At 44.3% G+C, this 16,881-nt stretch overlaps 1 protein-coding gene across 2 annotated transcripts; it reads right to left on the bottom strand.

The window, feature by feature from the left end:
* Window positions 1–6,035: 6,035 nt before the first annotated feature.
* On the bottom strand, window positions 6,036–15,648 carry LOC125705959 (RNA-binding protein, mRNA-processing factor 2a). 2 transcript variants are annotated; one of them, XM_048972351.1, is made up of 8 exons: window positions 15,085–15,636; window positions 10,344–10,421; window positions 9,379–9,417; window positions 8,959–9,021; window positions 8,589–8,739; window positions 7,970–8,118; window positions 6,406–6,475; window positions 6,036–6,303 (listed from the first exon to the last, which is right to left on the bottom strand). In XM_048972351.1, the coding sequence occupies exons 1-7, from the start codon at window positions 15,136–15,138 to the stop codon at window positions 6,410–6,412; spliced, it is 600 nt and encodes a 199-aa protein (XP_048828308.1). In that variant the 5' UTR covers window positions 15,139–15,636; the 3' UTR covers window positions 6,036–6,303; window positions 6,406–6,409. The 2 variants fall into 2 exon arrangements, with proteins under 2 accessions (XP_048828308.1, XP_048828309.1); XM_048972352.1 differs by lacking the exon at window positions 6,036–6,303 and having other exon boundaries at window positions 6,406–6,505; window positions 15,085–15,648.
* Between the last annotated feature and the right edge of the window lie 1,233 nt (window positions 15,649–16,881).

Here is a 16,881-nt window from a genome sequence, read left to right as displayed (position 1 = left end):
TGGAGAGGTTCACCTCAGAAACCACAGATCCCTTTGGTCATCCCTAACCCCCAGCTGGTTTACCACCCCTACAATCTCAGTGAGATCACAGGCGATCACAGGATCGGCCCCGAGGACCGTGGACACAGAGATGTCCGACGTCCTAACCAGAGGATCAGCTTTACACGGCTGCTCAAAGTAGCCGGCCCAGCAGTGTCCTCAGTAAGGAGCGTCCCATCTCCTGCCCTGACCGCGACTCACCGAGGGACGGATTCGGATGTGTGTAATGCTTCAATTCTGCTGTAAGCAGGACGTGGGTCACTAGACCATAGATGGTGTGTCACCTGCTCACAGATTCCTCTACCAAACGCCTCCTCATCTGCCCTCAGTGCCTTTTCATCCAAGGTGCCCTGTAAGATTATACAAGTCTGGGGTCCGAATTCATAGACTTGGCACTTCTGTGGGCAGTGCAGTTCTGTAGGAGCATCCAGCATTTATGTATTTATAACCCATTTACCTTTGTGGAGGGAGAAAAGAAGACGACTTTAGTACCATTCTAACAAATTTTTACGTTTATTTTGTGCCACAGAAGAAAAACAATTCAAGTTTATTTATTTTCGTAATTATTTATATGATTCGTGAAAGGGCACGATTTTATCTATTTGAGCCACAGTGAAATTAACCCTTATGCGATAGATTAGTCGTTGGCGTTTCGGATAAAGGATCTTTCGAAAAAAAACTTGCAACTCGCAAGAGGCCTTACGCTTAAATCCGCTGTACAGATGGTTAGGCAAGCTGAAGATGTAGCTAACCAAGTCAGCCAGCAGGGGGAGACAATAAGCAGTGTAGAAGAGGTCGCACGTCAGAAAACGCCAGCAAGAAAACATGATAAATTAATTGGTACGGAATGTAGAAAAATGGACACTGGGAGAGAATGTATTAATCCAGAGCTGTGCAAGAAATCACACGAGAAAGCTCTTACTTTTATCTTGGTGGCATAAATAATGATGACAGTAGCCCTGAACTTTGGAGAGTGGACTGGAAAATGGGACACATTTTTGTGTTTTAAAATACGTACAGATGCCGATGTTACCATACTACTGTGTATGAAAAGATTTTAAGGCTAAAATGTAATTTAGAGAGACCAGAAGTTACTTTCTCTAGCCCAGGAGAATAGTTACAATGCATGGGACAATTTGGTATTTATGTACAAAGGAAAACAACACTGGTTTACTGTTTGTTTAATAAAGAGTATCTTCAATAGAACATCAGCCACAAATTTAAGCCTGGTTAACAGAGTAGAGGAGATTAACGAAGCCTTTGGGGAACAAGGCACCTTAAAAATTAGCATGAAAGAGGAGGTGATACCTTATGCTGATCATACACCCAAAGACTTCTACCGTGGCTTCTTAGAGTAAAGGAAGAACAGCAGGGAATGGAGTAAGTGGAGTAACTGAAGAAGTAACCAAAACCTACAGACTGGTGTGCACCAGTGATGCCAGTTGTGAAACAAGATTGACAAACACGGATTTGTGGAGATCTTACACGACAAATGTGACTAGGGGACGATTCGTGTTCACTAACAAGGAAGAAATTCTTGTCCATCTGGCAGGGGGAAAAGTTCTCTGGTCTTTAGAAGCAGTAACCCCGTATCGTAGTACAGGCCCCAGCTCTGGCAGGATTAGTAAACCTGCTGAAAGACTTGAATTTGTAAGACTGTTTACCCAGTTATGGTGTAATTTTTGTGTGAATAGGAATGAGGTCAAATCTTAGTGGTTGTGTTATTGAATATATTGCAAGGTGTGTTATTTGAAAAAATGTATGTATGTTTACACAGGGAAACGCAGGTATTGCTCAGCCGGCTGCCGTGAGACGTTCAGTGCAAAGCAAGTCTGCACATGCATGTACATGTAACAGTTTCATTACCTTATATATAGTCTGTAGGGTTTGCAAACTACCACAACGCTTTTGATGTAGCTATTATTAGATTTATGACAGAGTAATATATACATATATAATAGATTTGGCGTAAGATTTATTGCATGAGCATTAGAGTCTGAAAGCATGTCACACCAGATGCATGACAGATGCATAACCCTGCGTGAGCTGTGCCCTTGATTCAGGGTCTATTGTTATAGCATAAACTGATCATTTTTCTCTGATGCTAGATGCTAAGAGCTAAGTTATCGACTGTAAATATTAGGGGTTACAAGATAGAAAAGAAAATCTCCAAAATTGGGAGGTGTCAAGATATTTGAAATACCCAAACATAAGCCAGCGAGCCCTGAGATAGTATTGCTGGGACGGAATGAAAGAGCAAGTGGGTGAGTAACGGAGGGGGTTACAGTTAACAGCTGTTTTACTTCTGGAGTGTCATTTCGTGTCGATCAATAAAACTTTCAAGTGAAGACAATCATCTTCTTCAGTTGAAATTCTGTGCGTATTCAAGATTTGTGCCCAATTCTGCTTGGAATAGCTTTCAGACCGGCCTATGATCCAGACCAGGATATGTGGCTGCACTAATTCTGTACAGTAATTCATCGACCAATAGAGGGCAGCAAAGGTTGTTTTATGTAACAATTAGGTCTCCTGTTGAGTTGGTAACGAAACGGTAAAAAAATACATTATAACTTCATTTTAAGTTTAATCCGCTATTAAGTGAAAACAGGTTACAGTGCTCAGGGATACATAAAACCAGAACTCAATACAACCGGTCTCAAGTAAAAAAGATGCCCCTGAAACATAAACGACTGCACGATTATTAATCGGTTACAGTTCCTATTACACGGAATACCGGAGACAAAAGAACCACATTCCACTCTGACCAACTTCGACCTATATGTATATAAGCGGGGTGACGCAAAAGCCTCAACGCAATCGGATCACGGAGGCTGACAGGTTTCTTCCAGACAACACGTCGATAATATTATCGTTAAACAAACTTTTATGTGATGGCATTTCGCTTGTTATCGCCCGATCTAGTTTTTGACTTTGATGGCGATATCTAACACTTAAACACACTGCGGACTTCATGGCCGACGAAAAACGACTTAAAAATCCTGACGCCGACCGTAAAAACAATACGAAAAGTTCAAAGTTTTAAATCTCCACAAGTAAACACGTGAATGGGTGCATTCGTGTAGTTTATGGTTTCCTCCAGCAGAAGGCGCCCCAAAATCACAGTTTCCGTAGTAGCGTTCAAGAAGGATCGCAGATCTCTGGGCTAATGCAGTAAACTCTAACACAGCAGAACTTATAAAAGCACGACTATAAAAATAATTAAGGACAAAAAAAGAAGTTAAAACTATCATTTTAACATACGCTTAAACAGTGTCTCTCAAGCCAGCCTTCGGGGGACACCGGACAGATCTACATTTAAAAAAAATTTTTTTTTAGCCCAGTTCCCAGCCCACCTGTAAGGTGTTTAGAGCTCCTGATTACTTCAGTCAGGTGTTATGAGACCTGGGATAAAATAAAAATGCAGCTCTGTCCAGTGTCCCCCAAAGACTGGTTTGAGAAGCACTGTAAAAAAAATTATACTGTAAGGAGTTCCTTCATCATGGTTATTGGATGGTTGAGTGGGAATATTTCTGGCACTATATATGGACCTGCTACTAGCACAAGGATCCAGTCATGCAGTTAGAGGGGGCTATAGCTGTGAAATTAACCAGGGCACAGAGCAAGGCCCACTAGCATAAAGAGGAACAAATACCTACTGTCCTGAATCAGTCCCTGTTATCAACTGGGTCAAAACCCAAAGCAGAACAAAGGAAAACGTGCTTAGTAAACATGGATAAACCGAGCGATGAAACTGATCTCCGGGAGTGACCTTTTAGATAGAATTTTACGGAGTCCAACTTATTACATTGCGAAGGGGAACTGTTCAGATGTATGCCTGTTACCATGATAAAGTTCAAGGCAGGGACATTGTCCATGGGCTAGAAGCAAGTCCACCCATCCCCAACTTTTATATAATTAAGAAATAGAAAAAGAGAAATTTCAATTGAATTGCAGATTAAACCATCAATTTACAGCACGTAGGACTTTGCTCACAAACTGGAAACAAAGTGTTAATCCTGCACCCATTTGTACTCCAACAAGCCAAAGATACCAGGCTGTATTCCCCTACATACACCTCAGGAACAAATTTAACCTCACAAAGTTTATTAATGCTATGTGATGTGTTCTTACATAAACAGTATCCACATCCCAAAAGGATACAGCTTCAATGGGGACCTATTACACTTTCCTGGTTTTTCCCCTTTAATTTAGTGTGATATATGTTTATGTGCATGTAAAGTCTTAAGGCTCAAAGTACACAACAAAGATAGCAAATCACCACGGACACCATTCGTCTCTAACCTGGCTGAAATGCCTCGTTGGAATTCCAGCCCTTACTTCTGTCACATGGTGAGGTCACCTAGTAACACAACCCTTACTGGCAGCCGATCCACAAGGATCTATCCAGACTGAGAGGCAGGACATGTAGGGCAAACTGACGAATCAGAGGACATGTATAAGCTCTAATAGACTATCTGAAACAGAGTGTGAATATAGATGCGCAGTGTGAGATGGTTTTAGAACACTGGAACAACTTTATTTTTGGAGTAAAATTTTTTTAGTAAACAGTGAACCCTTTAAATGCTTGGGGAAGGGGCTGTTACCCTTAGTAATGCACTGGGTAAAAATTTCAGTGTATGGATCTATGATCTGAAGGACAAACAGAGTCTTCACCAGTTCGAGATGAAAGGCATAGAGGCCAATGAAAAGGATCCCAAAGCTGGTTTCCATGCAAACAAAAACACTGCCGTTTCCTTAAGGAAGCACATCAAGAATGACGTAAAACAAAGAATAGCAGGACATGACTGAAGGGGAAACTGACTAGAAAAGGGGGGGGGGGGGGGGGGGAAGGGACCATTCCTGCAGCTTCACCTGGCGATGACATCATATCCAGGGGACAGTTGAACGCAGGATCAGACTGGACTGTAATTTCCAGGCCTGAGGTCTGATTGGGTGAGGTCAGGTGTGGCGATGCCTCGCACTGGGGCCCCCAAACAGTGCCCAGACCTCCTAGCTCCATCATCAGAGTAACTGAAAACTCAAGGTCACATATTTGACTGTTGCAGGAACGCTGGCATTCATCCAGTTGGGGTGAGGGCCCATGTGACACATTTAGCTGTTCAAGAGCCCAACAGGGGGCAAGGAGAATGAGTCAGGACTCGCAGAACCATGGTTATTACACACCTGGCCACAGTGACCAAGCTATAACCATCCTTCCGCTAGGGTAACCCGACATGCGATCACGTACCTGTTAGGTTCTCACTCCACATCACTCAGTGCCAATTTAATCATCATTCATTTTATTATCCAGTTTCACATTTTTGAATAATTTTTTTTTTATTAAGTCACTCACATCAGCAGTCTTCAAACTAGCACTTCAGCCATCATCTGTATATTTCAGTATTTAACACCAAGCCAAAAAGAAAGAAAAAGCACTTTAAACTTCAAAACCAGATATTGATGGAAATCAGGATCTATAAAAACCAAAAAGAGTTGAATTGCACAAAATGCATAAATTACACAAGTATGAAAACACTTGCACTCATTTGTTCAAATATGCTCTAGACGGGGCTATTTTGGCAAGACCAGGGTATCAAAAAGGTAGGTTCTACAGGGAGAAGAAACGATCAGAAGGTCTTGGAGAGACTTACTATGAGGATTGAAAATAACCCAGTGCATAAGTTATCCATTCTGAACAACATTTATATAACACTTCAAAAACAACGCTGACCTTTACCTTGCAAGTAACACACACAATTCAAGTCAAAAGCCTTCACAGAAGCAAGACTAAAGGTACATTAAATGAAAGGTTTAAATGACTAGGCCGGGACCTATCACTAAGGCAACACAAGCACAATGAAACATACAGAAAGTTGAATTTTCTTCATGCTGGATATTTTATCATGCAAAAATATAACAATCTCACCCCCCCCCACCCAAACCTCTAAGCCCCACCCCCTTTGAGCAGCTGTATTCCTTCAGCAAAAAAAAAAAAAAAAAAAAAAAAAAAAGGCCCATTTCTGTAGCGACTTTGCTTGCACATGGTTTTGAAGTGCAAGGACTGTACCGCATTAGGAGATACCCCACACTCCTCCCCACCCCCCCTCGGCCTCGCAGTCCACAAGATGTATTCGGTCCAAAGTCCTTCAGGGTTTCCGAAGGAGTCCATAATGCACCTCTGTCCATTAAATATACTTGATTAAATTAGATTAAAGTAGAGCTTCATACCTCACTCCATGAGGGACTTCAGATACTGAATGGTACCTGTGTGGGGGGGGGGGTAACAGAAAAGCTTATTGAATATCACACACCCACACAAAAGGTTTATACTGCTTTGGTTATGAAATGACCATGTAGGATACTTACTAAGTTAACAAAACTGACGGGACTTCCACCCTGGCTGGGAAGCCTCTGAGTGGGACGGGTACCAGCGCATCTAAAGAAAGAATACCAGTGGTTCTGTGGTCTGTCATCCAAAATACAACAGGAAACAAGCCTCAGTTTACTGGCCAATGCAAATGGAGGTTTAACCCAGTGTTTCCCCAACTCTGCCCCCCAGGCCACATTTTTGGTCCCTACCGACTCTCAGCAAACCTGTACCAGGTATTTGGGATTTGGCTAGGAGCTCAGTGGGAGGAAAAATGCATAACATTGGGGGTGCCCAAGGTCAGGGAAACACTAGTTTAAATCAACCCACGGCCTTGTGACCATTGGCACAAGGTAGGAATGGAGATCACGCTCCCCCCCCCCGCCACAGATTTTCAGAGTGGTACCTACACTGACAGCTTCAGTATTCATCCTGCCAGGACAGTCAGATAATTAGAATTCACCTCCACATGGAAAATAAGTGAACAGCGGCTGACGCAGCAGAGCCACTGCTCCTGCAACAGCTCCTGGGCTGAGCTCCGTCAGCACAAACAGCCCTTCCCTGCTATCAGTACAGCGTGGACCAAAGCTGCACTACAAGGTTGTAGGGAATCCACCAACAGTGAACCGCCACCTGCTTAGTGACAACGTCAACTGCCTGACTGAGGGGAGGATTTGTAGCAGTTTAAGGCAGGCTGCCATTCTGATGCCACAGAAGCATCTCACACAGGCCAGGGCTGGAGAAGCGGCATCCATCAGGGCTGAGGACAGGCTGCTAGCTAAAATCTGAGCAAGAGAAAAATCGATTTCCTTTAAAAGGCCAGTGAAGATGCAGTGGAAACTGGAGCAGCAGAGATGTTCCTCCTGGCTTTGCGTGGCTGCACACCGTTCCCTAGCCAGGTCAAGCAAAGCATGGTTTTTGGCCTGATTCTTTAACCACTGACCTTTGGCTCACAATAATTCACCATAACAGTGATACACAGAAAGCACACTTGTTCCCTTATGAAACGGGTGGTTCTGGTGACTGCGGGGACCAGATTACTACAGCTCTTCATTAAGGCAGCAAATAAACCCCCCAGGTTTTTTAGGCTTGTCTGGGACCTTGCGCACAGAATTGTGTTCCCAGTTGAGAACTATGATTAAACTAAAAACAGATTGAGTTTGCCAACTCAGCAAGACAGGTGCAATATAGAACTCAGATCAATGAAGTCAAGGCGGGGGGGGAGAGATTACATTCTTGGGGAAGAACAAAAAAAATGGGGGCTCAATTTAAAAAAGTTTAAGATGTTGCCGATCCCATAACCTGTGCAACAAATTTAGGGTCAGATCTTTGTCTATATATTTGAGGATTGAGCCCCCCTAGAAAGCTACTATATTCATATTCATCACACACACACACACACACGACCCCCCCCCCAAAAAAAAAGAAACCAGCTCTGCTCTTTCCCCTCCATTCACACATCCTGTGAACACAGGACCCAAAACAGAGACCCACTTATGACACCAGCTGAAGGCAGGATGGAGGGGCTTGGGAGGGGTGCGGGGGAGGGATGGAGACCCTCACCTGGGCATGCAGGGCAGCGGCGGCGGCAGCAGCAGCAGGGTAGGTGAAGGCGGCATGTGGGAGGCCGGGTGTCAGTTCCGTGGTATACAGTGGGTAGGGGCCCCAAGCTTCCGGGGACGCAGGGATCAACGCAGCCCCCGTCAGGTCATCTGGAAAGAAAAGCGGGAGGTGGGACCAGCCCCATAAGCCACAGCGTTACTCCCTCACAGGACCCGGGCACCACAGCAGCAGCCGCTCTTTGAAGTGCCGGCTGTTCATTAGACCTAATGGAAGGATCTCGTTTCAAGTACAACTATAGAGTGAGGCATTGTAGTCAGTACAGCCGACATTCAGGCCAAAAATCTGCAGCCATGAAACTGAACAACCCCCCGAACTCCCTCAAGCTCGGCAGGAGAGCCCAACAGAAGTCTCAGTACCAAGAAGCCAGCAGCTACACAAACTAACCTTCCACCCCCCCCCCTAAACTAGATCCAAACTATCCTGATGCAGACATGAACACAAAGACTATGATATTAGCATGAACAGCTAGAGCCTACACGTCGAAATTTATACAGAGTTTGCCCCATTGTCTCACCACCAGCAGAGGGCGTGAGCAAACTCAGGTGCAGCTGATACATACATGGGTCCCGTGCAATGAAGTGAGCTCCTAGAGCTGGGTGGACATTGGTGGGGTTTGGGGTGGCCATGAGCTTGCTCTTTGCCATCTTCGTGTTGGCCTTGGCAAACTCTAACCGAAGGGTCTGCGGGCTCTCTGGGTCAAAGCGAATACCCTGGAGGTACAGAAGTGACGTCAGCCTGGACACAAGCACGCCAACACAAAGCTTGAGGGGGAAAAAAGAAACCGATGCGGAATAGAGCAAGGACAGTACCACTACATTTTCAGACGGGGTACAGCAGACCATTCCATTATACATCTTCTGGGGCGGAAGCCGCACATTCAATAGCTCTCAGCCACCTTCACATTTGGTTACTCATGGGCGGTTGCTTACATTTAATGCATTCTTTGCGGCTTCTGCACCAGATCGGCTGTCAAATGTAACAAACCCAACAGGCTGGAAGAGGATGAGGGGAAAAATGGTTTAGTGCATTTCATCATGGCCTCACAAACATGCAGATTCAGCTCCCGAAGAAGTCAATCTGAGCACCTAAAGTTCGAGCTATGAAAACATCATGCATTTACGTCTGCATGCAAGCAGATGCTTTCCTTCCAAATGACTAATGGCCATCCCTGATATAGCCTGGACTACGTGCTCAAGCCACTGGCCACATATTAGGGTGGGATGAGGGCAAGGGATTCATACAAAAGTAAAATGGCTTGTCAATTTGGGACAACCATACCATTTCAACCAATACATTGATCTACTTCGTCAAAGTTGTTAGACTTCTTTCGGCAGCAGATCAGGGCTCACCTGCTTTGACGTCAACTTGATCAGTGAACCTTCATAACCCTATGGAAATATCAGATTAAAAAAAATAAAAAATAAAAAAAGTTTCTCATGTGCACTAAGGCAAGAAATTACACCCCCCCTTCCACCAGAGACAAGTTCCCCATTAGCTTGTGGGCACATCTCCACAGTGTACAAGGACAGCCTTCCACGTAGGGCGACATCTTAACCCCTCTGGTGTTTACCCACCTGAAAATTCTTGTTCCACAGTGCTATAGCCTTCAAGCATAGATAAAGGCCTCCGCTCATTAAATTCACCGTATTGTCTTGTGGATTTCAGTTCAACCCCCAGTTCTGCTAGGTGGTGGCTGACTATAGACATTACCTCACAACCAAGTTACCTCAACAGGGAACAGCAAAGTGCTTAATTCAACTCAAATGAAGCGTGACAGAATTGAGAAATGGCTCACATCTGATCCCAAACTACTGATAAGTAGTTAAGTAAAGTTACCAAATCATACACAGCGACTGTTCACACATCTCAAGTTCAACCTCTGGGCAGTCTGCTTGGAGACGACCTTAACCACCTCCCCCCCCATCTCAGTGAAATTCAAATAGGATCTACAAAAAGTCTTTGGACGTGCAGTTCAGTGCTTAAGTTACTCTTAGATTCTTCCACATCTATGACAATCCAGAATCCCCCCCCCCCCCATTACATCACAATGCTCCCCATTTCCTTCTCTAGACAGAATGACCCAGAAACAGACCCAAACCACCGGAAGTCTCCTCCCACCCCCAACCTCTTGGCCATTATTTATTCACACATTCCAGTGGTCCATCCATGTGCAAAGAAAAAAAAAAAAAAGCTCAGCCCAGTCCTGTGATCTGTACTCGAGAGGAAGCCGTCATTTATAGGGCTCTCCATGTTAAAAAAAAAAGGGGAAGAGAACGAATACGCAACAACCTCATTCGTAAGCTGGTTGTCTTACCTTGAATGGCCTGAACAAAAGGTAGAGTTCCCGTGGTTTGATGTCAACTGGAAGACCGCTGACAAAGAGAGTCCGTACCTAGAAGGGGAAGGTCTAGTGAGTGTCGACCGCCACCTTCACGCGACACAGGTTAGTGTGAACTGGTGACAACACATGCAGGTTTGGACAGCAAGCCGCGGAAGACTCTGCTAACAAAAAGGAAAAACCAGACTGAAGGACAGTTCAGCACCCAATGCACTAGACCAGTGTTTCCCCCCCAATCCCGTCAGGCACCCACAGTCTCTCCATGTTTCTGCTCCCTCCCAGCAACAAGTGTGGACTGTCTGGCGGGAAGCAGAAATGTGGATCAGCTGTGGGTCACTCAAGGACCGGAGGATTGGGAAACGCTGCACTAGGACTGATCAGTTCGTGTGGCAGGAGGAGATTCCAATTAAATAGGCAAGAGTGGAACCGTCTCAGATCACAGCAGGCAAAACGGCCATGACAGTCGTCCCCCCCCCAAAAAAAAAATAAAAAAAAAAAAAAAAAAAAAACACACTAAACTGTCAAAACAAACTCAAATGGGGTTTAAGAACAGTGGAAAGTCAGCAGCTCTTGAAACTGGGAGTGTAACCATTAGATTTAAATTTCAGATGGATAAGCCGTGACAGTCATTTGAACAGTACACACTGTAGCCCCCTAGCCTAACCTTTACTACATTAAAAATGCAGCATTTCAGAAAGGATTTCAAGCACGGCCTGGCATAAGGCCAAAAGCCTATAAAGCACGCCTGACAAACTGCTGAAAACACTTCAAAACAAAAAGGGGCAGAACAAGGGAGGAGGAGTACACCTCCCAGAAGCCATAGGCCGGAGTCATAACGTGCAGCTGTGGGAGCGCCCTCTACAGGCTTTGAGAGGTACAACAGGATTTCACTGGGGACTGCCATGGCATACCCAGCCCTGCAATGGGCATAAGCACTGAGGGAAATGTTCTCAAAGTCTAAACAGACCAAGATCTATATCCTCCTCCAACCAGTTTACCCCATCAGGCTCTCCATTAGACACTTGACAGCCAGCTTGGGTCATGGCCAAGGGTCAGGCACCTTGTGGTACCAGGGGGTTAAGGGATATGCTGCAACTGTTCCGCTGAGGTCAGGCTCGAACCAGCGAACTTCCAACCAAAAGCACACGTCACTCCAAGAGATTCACCAGTGCAAGTTGTCAAAATGAGCAACTGCAAGATTACACTGAATTAATACAGTCTACATAGTAGCCGATAGTCAACCACCTTATATAGCTGAGAGAGAAGGATCGTACCCGACCAGCACCGATACCACGAGTCCAACTCCCCCAAAACACAGGAATGAGTAATTCATCCATTAATCTTCCCACCTGAGCATTTGAGTACAGAAAACAGCATATCCAATATAAAAGACCAAGGACAAATCACTTCAGGAATTTCCCCCCCCCCCCCACTTCCCCATTTAGTGTGTGGGGGGGGGGGGGGTTAAGTAATAGCAAATATTCCACGCATGTAACTTTTCCCAACTTTACCATTAAAAATCGCAGAGACTGCAGAGGCTGAAGCTGCACAACGAGAAACATCCTACATGTACAAAGATGCACAAACACAAGGGCCATCAACATGCACACATTCCGGACCAAGTGGCACCACATTAGCACGCTGCCCATTTGTACATACTGGAATGCGTCAATTCATGCAACCACTGAACTCCTGCTATGCTTCGTATTGCAAACAAAAGCCATCATCAAAAAAGTGACAGGGAATCGTACTAAACAATGCATAGCAAAACCCACCAAGTCAGACTTAAATAAATCCAAGCTCCTTGTTTTTTCTTGCCCGGATTTAGCCGAAAGCAGAATTAGCACCAGATAAAACCAAAAGGCAGGGGAAGGAAAAAACCCAAAACCGAGTCATAGCACCACAAAATCGGGGGCAGTGACCGACTCCCCGATCCCTAGCCCTCCCTGAATACCAAAGCGATGCGGTCATCAAGTTCCATGCCGATAAGTGACGAAGCACAGGCCCTCCTTCCCTTTGCCCACACTCTACAGGAGGCTACATAGCTGCTCAGCCACCTACAAAGCCAAAGCTCCATCTCTGCTAGCCAAGCATTCACACTGCGGGCAGTATTGTGCAGAATATTTTAAAGGCACGTCATGCAGTTTGGCATTAATGAGCCTTGGGTCAGAAGGGCAGAACTCAATGATGCATTTCGGCAAGGTTCAAACACATGGCAGTAGGATTCTATACACTAGACTAGCCCAAGAACTCATAGCTGGTCATTAGCATGCATGCAAGCACCACCATCACAGGTAAGATACTGACAGATGATCATCTGGGGCACTCTGCTCACACACACTTGGCCAAAATTGCAAGTTTCTCTTTGGGTTACATCTTCAGCCATACACTGGGTACCAGCTACTTGGGGATAAGACCATGTGACGGGTGAGAATCGGGGAACGCATGGTACTTGTCAGACGCCAATTACATTCTTAAATACCTTAAGTAGGAACGGAGAATGAAGTGGGCTCAGATTCGTGTAACTGGGGCGCGTCCGAGTAAACGTCACACAGAAGTTCCGGGAATCTCAGCGGATCCCGATAATGGCCGGGCTTTGGAGAACATGCACTACAGAGGCATTAAAGCCAAGCTGCTAGCAGAGGTTGGAGAAGAGGCAGCTCAGAGGCCGACAGCATAATTATTTTATCATTCCGCTTTGACAGAAGCCCTTAACCCCAAGAACAGCTCAAGGACACCGAATCCTCCCCAGGCCTCACTGCCTGGAAGCTTTCCTACCAGGTACACGTTTCCATAAAGGAAACGTGCTCATTCACGATTGGTAAAACGAGGTAAATTCATCTACAGAATGCACAACCCATTGGCTTAGGTGATTTCATAAAGGAACACACTTGATCCTCAGTTCACCCGCTTGCTTTATTATGAATGTGCTAATTCGGATGCAATGATAATCTGCTTCCACCTGCAGATGCACAATTCACATGCAGACTGTAAACCCCATCATGGTTCAAATTTAAGAGCCGTCAAAATGACATCACACCGCTTAGTTGAGTTAGAAAACTTGAAAATTAGTTACCAAGTTCTGAATCGTTTTCAAAAGCATGTGGAATGTCAAAACGGGACAATATCAAATATAATCTACATTATATCCAAGGAGCCTAATCAAATGTATGTAGTGTTTACCATACATCTACATGCATACGCACACCACAATAATTCTCACGAACATCTCATGTCCATATGATTGAAGAGACAAAAAAAAAATAAATGATAAAAAAGAAAACATATCAGAGCACAAAGAAAAGCTGAACCTTAAAGCATTTGAAAAAAGATTGGACAAAATGTTCTGTCCATAAGCCTCATTTAATGAACTTTGGCAAGAGAAGTTACAGGAAAATGATACATTACACTAGAAAGAAATGCATTACACTAGCAGAAATGCTTTTATACATGCACCTTAAAACTGACAAAATTACATGTGATTTCCAGTTAGGTATAGACGCAGCACACACACACACAAAGAATGAATGATTGTGGCATCAAGGGTCAACTTGAGAAGTTTGGTACAGCCGAGAAAGTAAGCCTCAAACCAGTATCAAACTGCTCTACCACAGAAAACAGCCACTGAGTTTTAATCACTATAGAGTATGCAAGCAGCAGTCCAATAGCTAGATCAAAGGCTATGCCTTAGTTCTCAGCTGGGAGGCAGAGACTGGCTGCATGGCATCACACTGCAGCAGGAGGGCATGACAGTCAGGCTGCAGAGAGCACGGCCCCCAGTACCTGTCATATCCGTACCTTGGACCACTTGTCATCAAGTGAGCGCATCAATATTTGTCTATGTCAAAGCGCCTGCGGAAATCCATGGATATAGAAATTTTGGACAGGGAGTCATTTAATGCACAGCATGTATAAGACGGGAAACATCGTAAAATAGCGACAACCGCTAAATTCAAATACGCAAGTTAGGTGATGGTATAGAAATAAGCTGTTAATTTCGCACTGCGATCAAATGTATCCATGGAATCAGTTCTCAACAGGAGACCGAGTCGCATTAAATACGATCAAAACAGCCTAAGATTCTCCAACACTTTACTGGGAAAGGCTTAATAAAATATATAAAAATTTGCAATTAAACACGCAACTGAGCAGGAATGAAGTACTCGAAAATACTATATGAAGAGTTATGTGCATTACGGACGCTGTGCATTAACTGCCTTAAAACTACACCGGAACGGTAACAGGTGAAAGGCAAAGGCAACGGAGACAAGGCTTAAGTTATTTACGCCGTCGTATAACAAAGCCCGACACTGTAATCGCCACTTGTGGGGTCTCGCAAAACAAGATACATTGATTATAAAATGTTTCAGTCTGAAGTCGTCAAACAATCAAAACTTTCACAACTTTCCCTTTAACTGAACGCAAGTTTCACTCTATACAATAAGACCTAGGAAAGTTTGGCAAAGAACTACGCATCAGTCATGTTCCCCAGTCTCACCAAATCACTAGACAAACAGATCTAGCAGAGGACTATTTACATAACGCCAATCGGTTTACATTTCACTTTAAAAACAGCCTATGCCAAAAAAATAAAAATCGCTGCCGACAGTAACGCAACCAGTGCCTTGCGGATTGTCCCGGACCAGATCCGACTGATTGTCCAGCTTTCCGAAACTTACAGGACCAGCAAAGACAAGCCCCACTTTTTTCCCCTTACCTCCTCTTCTATTGACACGTTGTTGCTCGGCTCAGAATCAGATTTGAGACTCATTGTGTAACTTTAACGCCTCTTTATATAAGAAAAAAAAATGAAGTTTTGCGTTTTTCCCCCGTTGGTGGATTTCCCCCTGTAGTGCCTTAAAGTTGCAGAAGAAATCTTGGTGCCGTTTGGTGAGACTTCAGGAAAGGGTGCTAAAGTGAAGCCGTGCTTTAGCCGAAGTATCCAAGGAAGTACCACAAAATAAAGGAGGGGAAAAAAACTAAAGGTGATTTAGTGGATAGGTGCACTGTGAGGGTGAGAGAAGGGAAAAAGAAGCGCTCTAATTCCCCCCCTTTGCTCACATTAAGCTCTTTTTGGGTTAAAATTCAATCAAGAAAGAAAAAGTGAGAAGAAGCAAAAAATTTAAAGGGAGAGTTTACGCGGCGCTTGTTCTTCTTTCTGCGATCCGATTTGATGATCAATTACGTTAAAAGCCAACGGCAATGAGCGACACTCATGTTAGAGATGAGCTTCAGCTGGGGGTGAAGTCCGGCCCCCTTCCCCTCTGCATCACCATCTCTATGGGAAACCTGCGGGCCAATCCAGGACCTTCTGCAAACTTTACCCCCCGTTTTATGAGAAGTCCCACAATGTTTGGCAGCGCCTCTGCCTTAACCTAAACCGAAAACACGTAAAATAACCCAGAATTCTGGGCACAGATTATGGATTGAATTTGGCCACAGAGGCAAAATATACTGTACAAATGACCTGAAAAAGTACGACTCAAAGTTTCCTGTTTTAATAACCAGACGCACAATCTCGGCACTTTTTGAATCCAGATTATGCAACGTTGCGATTTCGGTGTCGTTATCCCCAAATACGCACAGTTTTATTAAAGAAATTCATATATTTATTTTAACTTAAGTACTGTAGCCCGTGCTATATCCACTGAAAGATATGACAGGGCTGAAATTGCTCATTTTCAATAGTTCAAACGGGAGGCACGTATATAATACGTGAGGCGGTGTTACTGTAGGCCTGTGTATGAGCGACGGCGCTCCTAGAAACCTTTTTTTTTCTTTAACAGGGCTGGAAATGTTTGACAGAGTCTTAAAGCACTCCTTTGTATCCAATGACCTTCAGTCCACTGCAGCAAACATGTAAAGGAGAAAGAAATTAATAAGTATTAATATTCGAAAACCTTTGCAAAAGACCGAAGCGTTTTATAGACCAAAAACAGGACTCTGGAATTCTGTGTAAGAGCACGTCTAACACGCAGTAGTACGCGGAGAGATTGCAGGGCTTCGGTAAGTTTTCAAGCCGTCTGCTCGTTGATAGGAAGAGAATTTCCCGTGTGTAAATATGTATATATGTGTGTGTGTGTGTGTGTGTGTGTGTGTGTGCGCGTGCTTTATATCTAGCATAACAACAGAAAATCTGCTAAATGTAACATTTCATTATTTAAAACTATTTTAACTGGCAATTTGAAAAGAAAGCGGAAACCTTTAAATATATAGTGTAATATATTGACATATATGAACAGTAGCAGCTTAAATGTTAGGGTTTGGGGTTAGAATCCTTCCTCTGTATGGTGTTTGTGCGTTCTCCCCTTGTTCAGTGGGTTTCCTCCTGCAGTCCAAGGACATGCAGTTAGACTAACTGACATCTCATAGTTGTTGATAGTGTGTGTGTCCAGTTATAGACTTGCATCCCATCCAGGGTGTACCCCAGCCTTGTGCCCAGTAATGGACTGGCACCTTGTTCAGTGTACCCCAGCCTTGTGCCCGGTGATGGACTGGCATCCCATCCAGGGTG

The sequence above is a fragment of the Brienomyrus brachyistius genome, chromosome 13 (assembly GCF_023856365.1).
Source record: "Brienomyrus brachyistius isolate T26 chromosome 13, BBRACH_0.4, whole genome shotgun sequence".
NCBI classification, from domain to species: domain Eukaryota; kingdom Metazoa; phylum Chordata; class Actinopteri; order Osteoglossiformes; family Mormyridae; genus Brienomyrus; species Brienomyrus brachyistius.
This window is presented reverse-complemented; position numbering and strand designations above follow the sequence as displayed.